This window comes from Megalobrama amblycephala, linkage group LG15 (assembly GCF_018812025.1).
Source record: "Megalobrama amblycephala isolate DHTTF-2021 linkage group LG15, ASM1881202v1, whole genome shotgun sequence".
Classification (NCBI taxonomy): Eukaryota; Metazoa; Chordata; class Actinopteri; order Cypriniformes; family Xenocyprididae; genus Megalobrama; species Megalobrama amblycephala.
The window spans coordinates 27,019,472-27,036,997 of NC_063058.1; the positions used below are offsets into that span (position 1 = coordinate 27,019,472).

General features: G+C 36.5%; 1 protein-coding gene across 4 annotated transcripts; it reads right to left on the reverse strand.

The window, feature by feature from the left end:
* Positions 1–335: 335 nt before the first annotated feature.
* Positions 336–17,485, reverse strand: parvb (parvin, beta). Of its 4 annotated transcripts, none has more exons than XM_048157891.1 (14): positions 17,335–17,485; positions 16,253–16,381; positions 6,859–6,948; positions 5,371–5,441; positions 3,661–3,763; positions 3,398–3,538; positions 3,186–3,301; positions 3,042–3,103; positions 2,914–2,933; positions 2,522–2,583; positions 2,368–2,436; positions 1,530–1,631; positions 950–1,022; positions 336–724 (listed from the first exon to the last, which is right to left on the reverse strand). In XM_048157891.1, the coding sequence occupies exons 2-14, from the start codon at positions 16,362–16,364 to the stop codon at positions 648–650; spliced, it is 1,098 nt and encodes a 365-aa protein (XP_048013848.1). In that variant the 5' UTR covers positions 16,365–16,381; positions 17,335–17,485; the 3' UTR covers positions 336–647. The 4 variants fall into 4 exon arrangements, with proteins under 4 accessions (XP_048013848.1, XP_048013849.1, XP_048013851.1 ...); XM_048157892.1 differs by lacking the exon at positions 17,335–17,485 and adding an exon at positions 16,948–17,070; XM_048157894.1 differs by lacking the exons at positions 16,253–16,381; positions 17,335–17,485 and adding an exon at positions 13,489–13,622.
* Positions 17,486–17,526: the final 41 nt, after the last annotated feature.

Sequence of the window (17,526 nt, forward strand, 5' to 3'; positions counted from 1 at the left end):
TAGCCAACGACAACCATCCAATTAATTCCTGATTGACAAAAGTCTCATCCTACATTTTGTCTTGTTTGAAAAGCCGTTTCACTCGGATATATGTCACAACATGGAAGAAAAGACTATCACTACTTCTGTTTCATGCCTACTCCAAGCCTGTGTGAGACATGAAGGTGAAATATTTATATGTACCAAGGTTGTTAAGCATGAATAATTCTGTGTATGAAGACGTGATATGCAACTGCTTATTTTGATCAAAAAACCTATATTGGTCGCTCATAAAATCATTTTAAAGACCATCAAGATCCAATTCAGAGATGTCAAAATGAATTCATTCCAGCATGTAGAAAGCACTTGTTTATTTGAAATAATTACAGCATTTCTACTAAAATAATACACAGTGCAGGTTTATGAATCATTCCAGGACAAACAGTCATTCCGTGTGTAGTGCTTAAAGCAGTGGCAGGTAAGTCAAAATAAAATATTTTAATGAGCTGCTACACTGACGGATCATTAAGGCTGAATACATTCGATTCTGAGCATAAATAAGCTAAATTATACAAAATATTTCATTCTTACATACAAAAGAAACACAAGGGATGTGTGAGCACAGAAGTCTTGGCATCAGGGAGGCACGACTAGGATCGCTTTCAGTGTTAGTCTGAGTTTTTGTAGTTTGTGAAAAGGTTATACAGCACCCTGAGAGTTGACTTCAGATTCAAGTTCACCACATCTGCAAGACACAAACAACAGAATTGCTGTTAAACAGACTGAGGCTTGAATATGTTAGCTGTCATTGTGAAAGAACAGAAAGGGAAGGTACAGTGTGTTGCATCTATTGAGGAACATCTCCATCTAGTGGATAATCTAGGTGACACCGTGAACCGGTTCAGATAATGAGCTAGTCTATTATGAAATCTGAAGGTTGTGTATTTAATGCTGATGAATTTTTTGGTACCTTCTGGTCGAGCTTTGGGTTTCTGTAATCCACCATCCTGCATGAGCTCAAAAGCAAATGTGACATTATGTACCTACAAGACAGAAAAACAACTCTAGCAATTCTTTTCCATAGCTAGTAATTAGTACAAACCAGTTTTTGAATGCTAGAAATAGAAATGCTCAGGTAATTTGTCAGTTTAATGCTATAAGAATTCTAGAACCATCATATTATCAGACTTCATGAGTCCACAACAAACCATATCAGAACCGAATTAGACTCATGTGGACTCGTTGAGACTGATGCGGTCTGATAATGGTGTGATGTCATCTGAAGAGTATTCATGAAATCTGATAAGGTCTGATGTGGACTTGTTGAGGCTTATGTGGTCTGATATCATGTGACGTCGTTTGATGTAGTCTGATGTGGATTCATGAAGTCTGACAGGTCTGATGCAGACCTCATCAAACCGCATCAGACCCTTTCAGTCTAATCAAGCACCATTATACTTCATTAGACCCTAACAACAGAACAAATCAGTCCTCTTTAGACCGCATCAGACCTCAGCAGTCCACATTAGACCAGCCTACAGCACGCTTACCTTTTGTTCGAAGCTTTCTGGCGTGAGGTAGAAGTTGTACAGGGGAACAAAGTAATTTTCCAACAGTCCCATCAGCAACACCAGATAGACACCATCTGCAAACTTCACACACACATCAAGAGATTTTGATTTACTCACCCTCGAGCCAACCTAGGTGTATATGACTATCTTCTTTCAGACTAACACAATCAGAGATATATTTAAAAATATGCTTGCTCTCCATCCATCATAAAAGTAATCCATATGGCTGCAGGGGTTTAATAAAGGCCTTCTGAAGAGAAGCTATTGGTTTTTGTAAGAAAAATATCCATATTTAAAACTTTATAAACTATGATAACTAGCTTCCGGCAGACAGACGTACGCATTGATTTGTGGAGGAAGAGAAACCCCTGACCCGATGCATGACGTAATGACGAACGCAGAAGCACAGAGGATAGAGCAAAACAAAACACCGGTCACGTGTCATACATCAGGTCAGGGGTTGCTAATATGGCGCAAGTCGTTTTGCGCAGTATGTGTACGGTCGTCCGCCGAAAGCCAGTTATTTGGATTTATAAATTTTTAAATGTGGATATTTTTCTTACAAAAACGCATCGCCTCGCTTCAGAAGGACTTTATTAACGCCCTGGAGCCGTATGGATTAGTTTTATAATGGATGGATACATTTTTTGGGGCTTCACAATCTAGCCCCCCCTTTACTACCATTGTAAAGCTTGGAAGAGCAAGGATATTTTTAAATTGATCTCTGATTGTGTTCTTCTGAGAAGATGGCCCGAGGGTGAGAAAATCCTGGTATAATTTTTGGGTGAACTATCCCTTTAAGAGATGATGTTTATACCTGTGATTCCAGTTCTGTAACCTCCAGGTTCAATTTGTTCAAGTGTTTATTCACAAATGTGATCAGCGACTGAAAAAACAAACATTAAATGTTAATTTTGGATAATCAGCACCATTACACAGAACTTCTCGTCCCGTCCGGAATAGCTTCTTACCGTTTTCACTACGTTCAGTTTGTCAGGTGCGTGATCCAATAAGGTGTCAAAAGCATCACGTTCTGCAAATGACAATACAAAGAAACTTTTTGGGACTAATAAAAATAGAAAATAAAAATAAAAAACTTTTTGGGACTCAAAATCCAGCTAAAACCAGCTCCTGGTGTTATCTGATTATATGGTTTCTACCTCAGGTCAGGTCGTTTCTACATTTAGCTGGTCTAGATGGTTTATTTTCACCTTGGTCAAGCAGATCAGGGCTTGTAAACCACCTTGAACCAGCTACAATGTGCAAAAAAAAGCTAATTTGACCTCTTTAAACTGGTATGCCTTGGATTTTCCAGCAAAGTATTAAAAAGGAAAACATGAAAATTGTGTGTGAAAATACCCACCTGACCTTCCGATCATCATTCTGTTGGAAACAGTGAAAACAAAGCAAACATCAGATCACACGCTCAAATAAAAAAAAAATTCATGTTATAACCATCTTTCATCACTAGATGGCCACATTGAAGCTTACTCTGTTGTGGTGCTTGTGAGTTGTTTGGTCACATGAGCAGTCTGCAGGATTCCCTCTTTTTTCTGAGACAAAAACAAACCTGTGTATTAGGCTAAAGGCATTTGAAGGCACTTTCACTTTCACACTTTACTGAAGTCGTCATACCTTGACCACGATCACCTGGACGGACACATGCTCAGGTAAGCGGATGGGAGCTGCGTAATACATGGCCAGCGCCAGCAGCAGGTACACGATGGACACCAGGTTCTTCGAGTGGATGGCTGAGGAAGAGACACAGACATAATCAACAATACATTTCTTTATTTTTGTTAATGTATTTAAAGATGATCTAAATTGACCATTTTTTCAGCACTCACAGTCGACACTCCACTCTGTGTTCCACTCCAGCGGTCTGAGAACTCCATTAACGGCTTCCAGAACCGTCTGCAGCTTCTGCTTCTGTCCGATCTCTGACTGCGTCACCTCCGCCACATTCAGCTTATAACCCGACAGCTTCTCTGAAGGAGGCGACCCACACATAGAACATCCTCACTAGTACCACACTGAAAACTTTTGGTACCATAACAAAAATCCAAAACAGCAGAGAATCATAAATGTAAAGTTCTTGTCTTGGTCTTACCGAAAAGTTTCTGCAGGACCTGTCCATCATACAGATCTTCTTCAAGGTCTTTTACGATGATTCGGTCCTCCTCCAGTTCACTGTTGATCCAGTCAATGAGAACCTGAGAGAAAGAGTTTATTAAAAGGTCAGTGAGTAGAATGGTAATTATGCAACGTCGGTGTGGCTTAGAAGTGTTGTGCCATAAATGACGGAAAATTCCATGGTGGGGAAAGAGTTAACTACATGTTAACATACAATATAATAATAAATACATACAATAATTAAAGGGTTAGTTCACCCAAAAAATTCAAATTCTGTCATTTATTACGTACACCCGTAAGACCTTCGTTAATCTTCAGAACACAAATTAAGATATTTTAGTTGAAATCCGATAGCTCCGTGAGGCCTCCATAGGGAGCAATGGACACTTCCTCTCTCAAGATTCATAAAGGTACTAAAAACATATTTAAATAAGTTCATGTGAGTACAGTGGTTCAATATTAATATTATAAAGCGACGAGAATATTTTTGGTGCGCCAAACAAAACAAAATAACGACTTATTTAGTGATGGCCGATTTCAAAACACTGCTTCATGAAGCATCGGAGCAAAAATGAATCAGTGTGTCGAATCATGATTCAGATCGCGTGTCAAACTGCCAACGGCTGAAATCACGTGACTTTGGCGCTCCGAACAGCAGATTCGACACACTGATTCATCTGTGCTCCGATGCTTCCTGAAGCAGTGTTTTGAAATCGGCCATCACTAAATAAGTCGTTATTTAGTTTTTTTTGGTGCTCCAAAAATATTCTCATCACTTTATAATATTAACATTGAACCACTGTACTCACATGAACAGATTAAAATATGTTTTTAGTAACTTTATGGATCTTGAGAGAGGAAGTGTCCATTGCTCCCTATGGAGGCCTCACGGAGCTATCGGATTTCAACTAAAATATCTTAATTTGTGTTCTGAAGATTAATGAAGGTCTTACGGGTGTGGAACGGCATGAGGGTAAGTAATAAATGACAGAATTTTCATTTTGTATGTACTTACTATATGGCTAGGGTTAAAGGGGATCTATTTTCCCCCTTTTTCACAAGATGTAATACAAGTCTCTGCTGCTCCCGCCTCCTTTCCAGAAGAGGGCGGAGCTTTAACAGCTCGTGCTTCGGTTGCTCAACAACAACAAAGGTGGAGAATCTCACGCAGCCAAAATGAGGATTGTCACGATGCTCAGCCTTACATTGATTGGCCTCACTGTTACTGACAATCGTCATTTTGGCTGTGTGAGATTCTCCAGCTTTGTTGTTGTTGTTGAGCAACCGAAGCGTGAGCTGTTAAAGCTCCGCCCTCTTCTGGAAAGGAGGCGGGAGCAGCAGCTCATTTGCATTTAAAGGAACACACACAAAAACAATGTGTTTTTGCTCACACCCAAATAGGGGCAAATTTGACAAACTATAATAAATGATCTGTGGGGGATTTTGAGCTGAAACTTCACAGACACATTCTGGGGACACCACAGACTTATATTACATCTTTTAAAGGGGGCATTATAGGTCCGCTTTAAAACAGCACTGGCTTGAGGGGTTTGAAGTAATAGCTAAAACTTAATCTCAAATTTACAGTCCCACTGGTGTTATTGTCTTTATCTACCATTTCTGTTCTTCTCATTGCATAATCTATTCAGAGATGTTAGTGTAAACAGTCCGAAAATGTGTTTTCTACCTTCTGCAGGTCTTTGAAATTGAGGTCTTCTCTGGACATGGGGTCTAGAATGGTCCTTTCTGCATTTTCCTCTGCAAAAATCAAGGATGAAAGTAGATCATAAACACAGTGTTTTTGCAGACGATTATGTTGGACCATCCTCTAGAACTGTCTTGGGTGTGGATGAATTTCTCCAGCTGTGTGACTCAGAAATCAGGGTGAGTAAGAGACAAGGAGGAAACGAGAAGTGTCCCCCACACCCAACACCACCACAAAATAGGGGTTAAGAGTTCTTAGTAATGTATTGCTCAAGTGCCAGCTTTGTCTCAGAAGCTTTCTCCTGAAATTCTTAAATAGGATAATAAAAACACACACAGATGAGTCAATAGTGCTGAGTTAATTACATATTTTTGTAGGTCAAAAGCTGGAAACAAGCATTTTAGCACTTCCATTGTCCTAATGACAATGGGCTATTTGAATAGGTTGACATGTATGACTTTAAAAAATACAGCAATAATACCCCAATTGTGATTTTTTTTAAGCTTATACTCATTCATATACTTCATATACTCAGTCACTTGTACAGTCTCATTATGTTTATATTCGTGCTCTTGGAAACTATAATAACTCAAACTTTCAAATGGTTGAAAATGGTTTGGAGTGAGAATTATGAAAGGGGGGGGGGAAACCTATCAGCTGGTAATATTATTAAAGGTTAAAATGAACAACTCATTCTTATACAATTAATATAATGTGTTTTTTATAATAATGTTATAATATTTTTTAATGATATAGGCCAAGAGTAAAAATATAATAAATATATAAAAAAGTGCATGTATTTAGCAAAATGCTCCTCTCTTTAGTTATTTTTTCTAGCTAACTAGCATGCTATATGGTCACTAAATGGCTTTCACAAGCTGTTTTATTCACATCTTTCCATGGTTGGAACACTCATTGAACAACTACATGAGACATGATACATAGTACATTTCAGTACTGTATCTTTCAGCATACCTTCTGATGTTCATTCATGTTTATTTGGTGCTATAACTAGTAATAAAGAGGAAGACAGAGATCTGTTTGAATTTTTAACTCACACTAACACATACATACGAAAACCAGGAAGTAACCGTGCATATGGTTAAATGTGCGGTCTCACGCTGAATGCATTGAGTGGGTTGGCAGCCCTGATGAAAGAATTGTTAGAAGCTTATGGTGGTGATGTTGAAGTCATGTGACCATGGTGAAGTTCACTTTAGATTTTTATTTCTGCCGATTGCATTTCAAAATACAAAAATTTTCGAAATACAAAAGTTGTGTTAATTTTTGATTATTATCATGATGAAGAAAAAAAACGTTTGTTGATCTACAATAATCCAAAAGCCAGTGTGAAAAGTCATATTGGGTTTTTGTTGGGGAAACCAGGCTTACAAAAATGCGCCATTGCTGCAGCACTCTATTTCTCCATATTACATTGGGTTTGATGGATGAAAAGGAGCAATATGTTACCAAGCAGTGTGTCCTCTGGGAGCAGCTCCGGGCCGGCGTGCAGGAGGGGGGCGTTGATGGCGTTCTTACCCTCTTCATGAAGGTCACTCACTAAGGAAACAAAAAGAGAATAATAAAGCATCATATTTTCTAAGACATGTACCATGGTAATATTATAAAAGTACCTTGGAGTACCATGTAAACACCATAGTATATGAATACAGTAATAATATGGTAAATATCAAGGTACTATGGTACACAGTTTCAAGAAAATATCAACGGCTAATATCATGTAACTCTCTGCTGTTTCTAGATCAGTAGATCGTTGCAGTCTTAATTAACTGATTAGTGTGCAGTAATTAATCAGCTGATTCATGAGTGACTCATTCTCTTCCTCCATCAGGTAATTACAGTTTGTGTATAAAATGAGCAGTAACCGACATCTCGATCCTATGGAGAACAGCTTCAGTTTAGTGCACTTCCTCTACAATGGAAACAGAGTTCCTCCTGTATGAAACCACACTCACACTAACACATACATACATTAATGTTTGAATATTTAGTCTAAAGAGAAGGTTTTTTTTAAAGAAAATAATAGTTTTATTCAGCAGGGATGCATTAAATGGATCAAAAGTTTCTGTAAATTAAAAAAAAAATGTATATTTCAATTAAAAGCTGTTCTTTTGAACTTTCTATTCATCAAAGAATCCTGAAAAAAAGTATGACATTTTCCACAAGAATATTAAGAAGCTTGTTTTCAACATGTTTGAGCAGCAAATCAGCATATTAGAATGATTTCTGAAGGATCATGTGACACTGAAGACTGGAGCAATGATGCTGAAAATCCAGCTTTGATCACAGAAATAAATTCTATTTTAAAATATAGTAAAATAGAATTCAAATAATATTTCACAATATTACTATTTTACTACATTTTTGATCAAATAAATGCAGCCTTAGTAAGCTGAAGGCACTTTTAAGGAAGGTAGGGAAAAAAACTGAAACTCAACTTTTGAACAGTAGAAGATATTGAAGATATTTGAGTATTTTAATACTGGCGAATGAGAGTAAAACCATAGATATGTATACATAGATGCCACATTCGACCACTCTAGACACGTCGGCGCCCCGCCATATTGGAACGGTTAGCATGCCGTCAGCTTCTAGTTGTGAAACCACAGACATTTAAATTCCTGAAGAAATGGGATAACCTTTCTCAGGTGAGAATATGTTTTTATATGTATTAACTCAATATTACAGGTTTTTACTATGGTATTTTTAATGTGTTTACTTTTACTATGGTAAATTTTTATTGTTGTGTTAGCTGACGCCTTCATCTTGTATTGTGCCAGTTTAGCAAAATCATCTGCTGAAGTCCACTGGAGATATAGATATTCATACATGCGTCTGATTACGGTTGCAGACGCTCAGTCAACTTGCTCTCGAATGTTCACGAACCGGCTTTGACTGTCCTAATATTGCGGATGGCTTACGTATAGTGGCCCATAGAAACAGCCGCTAATGAGGCATCTATGTTTATATACTATGAGTAAAACAGTCTACGATCATTTATTCTGGTTTAGCATTGACTGGCTAGCATGGTTAGCCCCTGGTGGCTGATGACGTAACTACACCATCTGGAGCCAAAAAAGCATTTTTCTCCACTGACAGTCGTTTTTTATGATAAAAAAAATTGTTTGCAAGCATCGCTAATATTTCAATATATTTAGGTAGATATTTTCGCCACTGGTAAATTCTTTTTAGAGGCTCTTAAAAGTGTGAAATGAACCTTTTGACAAATTCAAATCACATGCTTTCAGGAAGTCCTGTTCTGTGAAACTATCATTGAGAAGTTAGTACTTCAACTTAAAGTAATTGAAAATGAGAAGTGTTGCCTTTATTTTTTTCATATTTCAAGTTTCAGTCATTTTATTTCACGTAATGAAAGTGTTAGCATTAGTTAACGATGATAACCCTGTATTGAGATGAATAGGAATGCTAACAGTTTTCTCTTGCTGTCAACAGTAGAGGGTACATTTACACGAAAACGATGTACTAAAAATTTCCTTTGCATTTTTCACGTACAGACGACAACGTTTCAAAACGATCCCCGTTCACACGGATCTACGAAAACGACTAAAAACGCTGCATTCTGCTGCCAGGCCAGTAGTTGGCAATGTCACTTTGTAAAGAAACACTATGTGCCTATAGACTGAACATGTAATATGCATGCGCATGACATCACCCTTTTCGTAGTTTACAGTCTCGAAAACAGTATAGTTTTCAAAAATGTGCACTTTGAAACCCGTTTTTAAAAGTTTGAGTTTTCACGCCCCCAAAATGGCGTTGTCTGTAAATTAACAAAATGCATAAAAGTTTTCCAATTTTAGTTGAAAATGGTGAGAAAAGAAGACAGTAAGAGGCAAAAGCAAAACCATCAGCCATTCATGTGTTCAGCCCCCCATTTAAGCTCAGATAAACATTTGAGGTCCAAAGGGACAGTTTTGTGTTGGCAGTTCTTCATCTGCACTAGCCTATAGAGAGCACTGCATGCATCTCGCGCCCAATCTGCATTTCCTGCAAGATTACGCTTCTTGCTTTTCATCATAATAATGCATTTCTCCTCTGGGGCACCATGAAACATGCCTCATTTTCTTAGGATTACAGTTCCGTCCATGTTTCACGCACAGATAAAATCCTATAGGAAGAGACAGATGCTAGCCAGAAATGCTAATACTGTACCAGTATATTAAATACTATACTAGGTCTGTATATATTCACCATACATATATATAGCGTTCAATATATACAAATGCATTTTTATTTATATTAAATACTGTATATATGTATGCATTTAGGTTATTTTAAGTATTTTTAAAATACATAAAAGTTATATGTTAAGGTTAACACAATTTGTATTCAGATATATTAAATCACTGCAGTACAGATTTTAAGGTTACACTATAAAACAGTGATTTAATAATTGGTCATTTCAATGAACACACATAAATACTGTATAAGCACCAACTATACTATATAACAAATAAGAGTTTAAATATAATGAATAATATAAATGTTATAATATATTGCAGCAATTTTTCAGTGTTTGTTTGCAAAAGCATATACATTCAGAAATAGATTTATATTACGTATTTATAATGTAAATCTAATGTGTTGATGCTATACACACAATTTTAAATAATTTAATTAAGAGGTATTAAATCACTGCACCAAAAAAAACACAACACCATAAAATAGCCATTTACTAATCGCTAACCATAGTGAACATACTGTACAAACTATTCTATAAATACTTAAATAATATAATAATATAGCCTATATAATATATACGATAGTAATGTTTAATTGTATGATTGCAAAAGCATTTGTATTCATAAATAAATAAATATTTATTTATCATGTTAATCTAACATGGTAATGTTAACACAAACATTTATTTCAGATATATTAAATTGCTGCACAAAATAGCCCTAGTGAACACACACACACACACACACACACACAAACAGACCTGCTATCTAAAGTCTACCTTGCTTTCTTCTCTTCGTTCCACACAGTAGACCAGCCATGTCTCGTTAAACAGCACTGAATCCCGCTAATGTCCCTGCAGTAAGTCTTAGTGGCGAGTGTGTGTGGGAGGCCGCCAGTGTGGCTACAGCAGTTGCACTCGCGTCATCACATGTTATTTCTGTCCCTTTGAAACCCCCCACCCTCACTGCTCCTGTTTCAATGAGGAGGAGAGGCTGCTTACTACACACTAATGAATGAGCACACTAATGAGGGACTAACTAGAACAACACTTGATGGAGAGATGATACACCTCTGCTTTTTACAGTATTCTACATTTGTCGTTATTCATTCATTGTTTTCTTTTCTCCAACACAATAAATCTCTTATATTTTTTATCTTGTCTTAATTTTATATTATGTTTGATTCTATTCTATTATGGATTAGATATGCAAGTTTTTCTGCAATACATGAAATTTTCATGGATCTTCAAAAATTTCCAGATTTTAGATGTGTGTCATCTTAATAATTCTATTCTATTCTATTCTATTCTATTCTATTCTATTCTATTCTATTCTATGATGGATTACATATTCAAGTTTTTCTGCAATACATGAAATTCAAGTTTTTTCTGCAATATATGAAATATTCATGGATCTTAAAAGATTTCCAGATCTTGGATGCATGTTCTCTAATTAATTCTATTCAGTTCTATTCTATTATGGATTAGATATTCAAGTTTTTCTGCAATACATGAAATCTTCATGGATCTTCAAATATTTCCAGATCTTAGATGTGTGCCGTCTAAATAATTCTATTCTATTCTATTCTGGATTAGATATTCAAGTTTTTCTACAATACATGAAATCTTCATGAATTTTTGAAGATTTCCTTGGATGCGTATTGTCTGATTAATCTTATTCTATTCTATTCTATTCTATTCTATTCTATAATGGATTAGACATTCAAGTTGTTTCTGCAATACATGAAATCTTCATGGATCTTTCAAGATTTCCATTTTTTTGTGTGGCTTCTAAATAGTTCTATTCTATTTTCTATTCTATTCTGAATTAGATATTACTTTTTTCTGTTATACATGAAATCTTCATGGATCTTCGAATATTTCCAGATCTTAGATGTGTGCCGTCTTAATAATTCTATTCTATTCTATTCTATTCTATTCTATTCTATTCTGGATTAGATATTCAAGTTTTTCTACAATACATGAAATTTTCATGAATTTTTGAAGATTTCCTTGGATGCATATTGTCTGATTAATCTTATTCTATTCTATTCTATTCTATTCTATTCTATTCTAATGGATTAGATATTCAAGTTGTTTCTGCAATACATGAAATCTTCATGGATCTTTCAAGATTTCCATTTTTTTTGTGTGGCTTCTAAATAATTCTATTCTATTTTCTGTTCTATTCTGAATTAGATATTACGTTTTTCTGTTATACATGAAATCTTCATGGATCTTCGAATATTTCCAGATCTTAGATGTGTGCCGTCTTAATAATTCTATTCTATTCTATTCTGGATTAGATATTCAAGTTTTTCTACAATACATGAAATCTTCATGAATTTTTGAAGATTTCCTTGGATGCATATTGTCTAATTAATTCTATTCTATTCTATAATGGATTAGATATTCAAGTTGTTTCTGCAATACATGAAATCTTCATGGATCTTTCAAGATTTCCATTTTTTGTGTGGCTTCTAAATAATTCTATTCTATTTTCTGTTCTATTCTGAATTAGATATTACGTTTTCCTGTTATACAAGAAATCTTCATGGATCTTCGAATATTTCTAGATCTTAGATGTGTGCCGTCTTAATAATTCTATTCATTTCTTTTCTATTATGGATTATATATTTGAATATTTCTGTAACACATTAAATAAATCTTCATGGATCTTTGAAGATTTCCAGATCTTGGATTTGTGTCATCTAATTAATTAGATTTTATTCTATTCTATTTAATTTGATTTAAATTTTGATATTTCAGTTCATTAAGATATTTGATTTGTGTTGTGAATCTGATGATTTTTTTTTCCTGGAAAGCTGATTCCTAATGCTTAAATCAATTAGTAAAAAGCTGCACATCAGCGACTGCAAAAACAAGACATGACACAACAAACACTCCCCTGAAAAATCAACACACACTGCAGTGTGTGTGTGTGTGCAGTGCTTGTCAGCGGTGTGTATGTCTGTAGCACCTGGGGAAAGTTATTTATTACAAAGCCAACAAAAATAACAGTCCGGTCAGAGGAATGGAGCTGATCTTAAATATAGCAGCACTTATTTGTGGGATCACTGGGATGCTGGAGAGGGAAAGGGACGCCAGATGAGTAACACAAAGTTCAGATGTCAGAGAAAATAAGATTGTGTCATGTCACAAACACTTCCTGTATTACACACGGTCCACAGTTAGTCCCCAGACACATACTGTCTGTCATTACTACAGATAATGTCAGTCATTTGTGCCAGAAAACTATCATGATCTACTGCTGATTTTAATATGTTCCAACCTCAAACCAAAAGTACCATAGCTGCCTCAAAATTCAGATTAGTGGTCAGCAATATGTTTTTCAAAGGCTGATTCTAAACTACTAACTTAAGCTTGAATACAAGGTTACGGCCTCACTTATTTACCATTACTAACTCTGAAGAACACCACAACAGTGCTACAGTATATTAACTCAACTCTAGCAAAGTTTGTAACTGAATAAATTGAAAAAAAAGTGAAAAAAAAAAAAATTCAATTTTAATAATATAAAAATGTGTACACATTTTTGTATACTAATGGTCTATTTTAAAATACAATAAAATTAAACATTTTAAAAAATATATTTTAATTACTGTTGTACTGGGAATGTTAAGCGGTGATGATAACCAACCAATCTATTATAACAAGAAAAATGTATTAGTATTTTAAGCTGTGAGTAGTTTAAACTATTCAGTGATGACGAACTAAGCTTCTGCTTTCTATTGAAAGCTTTTCTAATATAGTTTCACTTCAACTGAGACAGCTATGAGCTATGAGAACCAACACAATGAGTTAAATACAAACACACCGACTCTCAATGTAAAAATTACATAGACAAGAGTGAAACTTACTGGAATCCATGTTCTTCAAGGGTTTCAACAAGTCTCAGGGTAATTAAAAAATGAAGGCAGCAACAGCCAGATCTGTCAGTATCTCTTATACACACACACACACACAATGTGTAATAGCCAGTTCAACATCCTGACACACACACATATTTAAAGGGTTTTCTGCTATCAGCGTCTGCACAGCAGCGATGGGAAATGTGTAGATCTGCTGTGTAAAGCTGCTGTCAATCATGACAACTGCTTTCCTCAAAAAACAAACAAACACTCTTTCAAGCAAATGTCCTCTGGGTGGTGCTATAGACTCATCTACACAAAACAACATGCTTGACCAACGTCACTCATCTGTAAGACACTTGACCAGCATACCATCAAATTTTCCACAGACTTCCATTAAAATGTATGCTTGTTCCTCCTAGAGTTTTCAAACTACATCCAACAAAGAGCACAGTTCTGACTACAGGTCAACCAGCCAGAACACCATAGCAACCAGCCAAAACACCCTAGCAACATCTTAACAATCAGTCAGAAATCCTAACAACCATCCAGAACACCCAAACAGCCAGCTATAACACCATAGCAACCAGCCAGACCACATTAGCAACATCCTGCCACCAGCCAGAACATCATAGGAACCATCTAGAATACCCTAACAACCTAAAATACATCCAGAACACCCTAACAATCAGCTATAACACCATAGCAACCAGCCAGACCACATTAGCAACATCCTGCCACCAGCCAGAACATCATAGGAACCAGTCAGAAAACACTAGCAACACCCTAACAACTTAAAACCCACCCAGAGCACCCTAGCAACCAGCCAGACCACATTAGCAACATCCTGACAACCAGCCAATCCATACAGGAACCATCCAGAACACCCTAGCAACACCCTAACAACCTGAAAAAAACACCCTATCAATTTTCAAAACATCCTAGCAACCAGCCAGACTACATTAGCAACATCCTGACAACAATCCAGAACACCCAAGAAACTGGTCAGAACACCCTAGCAACCAGCCAGAACATCTTAGAAACCAGCCATGCCATGTCAACAAATGCCATAGCAACACCTTAACAACCACCCAGAACACCCAAACAACCAGCCACAAATCCTAACAACCATCCAGAACACCCAAGCAACTGGCTAAAACACCCTAGCAACCAGCCATATCATCCTAGGAACCATCCAGAACACCCCACCCAAACAACCAGTCAGAATATCCTATGAACCATCCAGGACACCCTAACAGTCAGCAAAAACAGCATAGCAATCAGCCAGACCACATTAGCAACATCCTGACAACCAGCCAAAACATCCTAGGAACCAGTCAGAACACCCTAGCAACACCCTGGCAACTTAAAAAACACCCAGAACACCCTAACAATAAACAAAAACACCCTAGTAACCAGCCAGACTACATTATTAATATGCTGACAACCATCCAGAACACCCTAGCAACTGGCCAGAACACCCTAGCAACACCCTGCCCCAACAACCATCCAGAACGCCCTAGAAACCAGCCAAAATGCCATAGCAACACCTTAACAACCATCCAGAACACCCAAACAACCAGCCATAAATCCTAACAACCATCCAGAAGACCCAAGCAACTGGCAAGAACACCCTAGCAATACCCTGCCATAACAATTATCCAGAACACCCTAGCAACCAACCATAACACCCTAGAAACCAGCCTAAACACCCCTAGCAACACCTTAACAACCAGCCAGAACATCCCAGGAACCATCCAGAACACCCTAACAACCTAAAAGCAATCCATAACACCCTAGCCATCAGCAAAACACCCTAGCAACCAGTCAAATCACATTAGCAACATCCTGACAACCAGCCAGAACATCCAAGCAACTAGCCAGAATGCCATAGCAACACCCTGCCCCTAACAACCATCCAGAACACCCTACATTTAGCAACCATTTAGACCACTCAAGCCTGGCAAGCATTCAGAAGACTAACCACTTAGCAAGGCAATTACTTCAAACTTCAAAACTCTTTTCAAATGTCCCAAATAAATCCCTAAATAAAGAGTGACTAAAGAGCCTTTAACACATTGTGTAACTGCGTGACTGTGTGAAGGTTAAAACGGTACAAAAACTATTAAAATCAGCCCTTCCTCTCTGTTCCTTAATGAGACAGGAATGACACACACACACACACACACACGCACACGCACACACTTTACTGTGCAGCTGTTCACACAGACAGAGGCTTGGAAGGGGTGAGTTTGATCTAAAACTGTACAAAACAAGAAATCTAAAAAGCACAGACATAGATGTTTAACTCTTCAGAGTTTAACAGGGGAAAACAATATAACTAAAAGAAATACAACACAACCTGCTTCATTGTTATCTGAATAACCTTGAGCTCCTGACCTGGCTATTTCTGTCCCAGACAACAACACAAAATAACTGGGGCTGAAGTTATGCTGATGATATACAAAGAGTAAATCACATTTTATTTTATTTTTAAATTAGGATTATACAATTACTTATAATAGTCCGGTAGAAATACATATTACTTATATTAAATATTATATCTAAAATATAAATAGGCTATTTTAACATAAATAATAAAAGTGGTTAAATATCCCGCAGAGAAAGAAGCATTTTCATAAATCTATTTATTGATCAAGTGCAGCACCATGGACAGAGATAAAATCATTCACAGCATGATGTCATGTGCTCTTCTAATTACATTATTTTATCCTTTCTTTGTTTCACAGTAACAATATCCTAAAAATATTACCTTCTTTCAGCTTCTTTTTGCGAACTAACGTTCCTCCCAGTTTTCCCAGCAGCGACTCATCCTTCTTCACCTTGCCCGGCTGCCCGGACGGTCTCGTCGGATTCGCGGCCATCTGCTCCGCTGCGGTTTCTGTCACAGAAACGGAATAAGTGAGAAGAATGGAAATCAGCATTGTCTATAAGGGGCGGGGCGTAGTGGCCCGAAAACGCTCTCTAATTGGTCAGGTACGACGTGCTAAAATAATTATTTTACCATTTTAAATTCTTTATTATGTGCTTTCAATTCAACAGATACTAAATTCACTAAGTGTCATTTTTCATATGCAAAATATTGTCTAGATCGGTGCTAAATCTAGGCGGCGATGTCACGTGGTACATGTTACTTTTCTCAGCGCTGAACAAGACTAATCAATTTACTAAAAAAAAAAAAGTATTTGAGAAAAAATTATTTGTATTTGTTTATCGAATATTAATACTGTAATGATTTATTGCAACATAAATTTAATGTTTGACAGGAATGAATATGAGGCTGTGAGAGAGAGTATTTTCAATAGATTGTACTTCATGTTAGTCGATCAGATGACAAAACATTAACAAAACAAACAAAAAAAACATTCAAAAGACAAACCTTTTTAAAGTTGTGAGTTTTGAAACTTTTCAACTGAACAACTTTTTCAACATTTATACAGTACGTACCACTGTAAAGAGTGCAAGTCTATCCCTCACAGCTTCATCCACGTAAAATCAATATTGATCTGCTTTGACTAAGATGTAAATTCAAGTGGTTATACCATTATCGATAATAAAAGTAAGATCAACTGAGGATTCGGGCTAATCAGCGTCCCCTGCTGGACGACCGTTTATAATTTCAATGTTTTAGCTGGTAACATTTTCCACACATGGAACAGCATCACATGCCATTCACAATCATACAAATCATGAATAATAACAGCAAAGCACTAAAAAAAGATGATAAAGTACGGGATATCTCTAATACTATTTGATAATGATTGGCTAATAACTAATAATGAGAAACAAATAATCAGAAAGAATAAAAAATACAACATTGTATAAGCTACTCACCGTTTCTCTGGGTGTGGTGAAGAATTTAGCACACAAAAACAGATAATAATGTAAGATGCAGTAAAAAAGGAAGTATGACCAAATTGTCACTCCAGATATACTTTGAGAATTAGTCATAGTCATGGAAAAGTGTCATAACAAACATCACTTCCGTCGTCTTGAGACACACCCTTACTGTCAGAGAGAAACCAA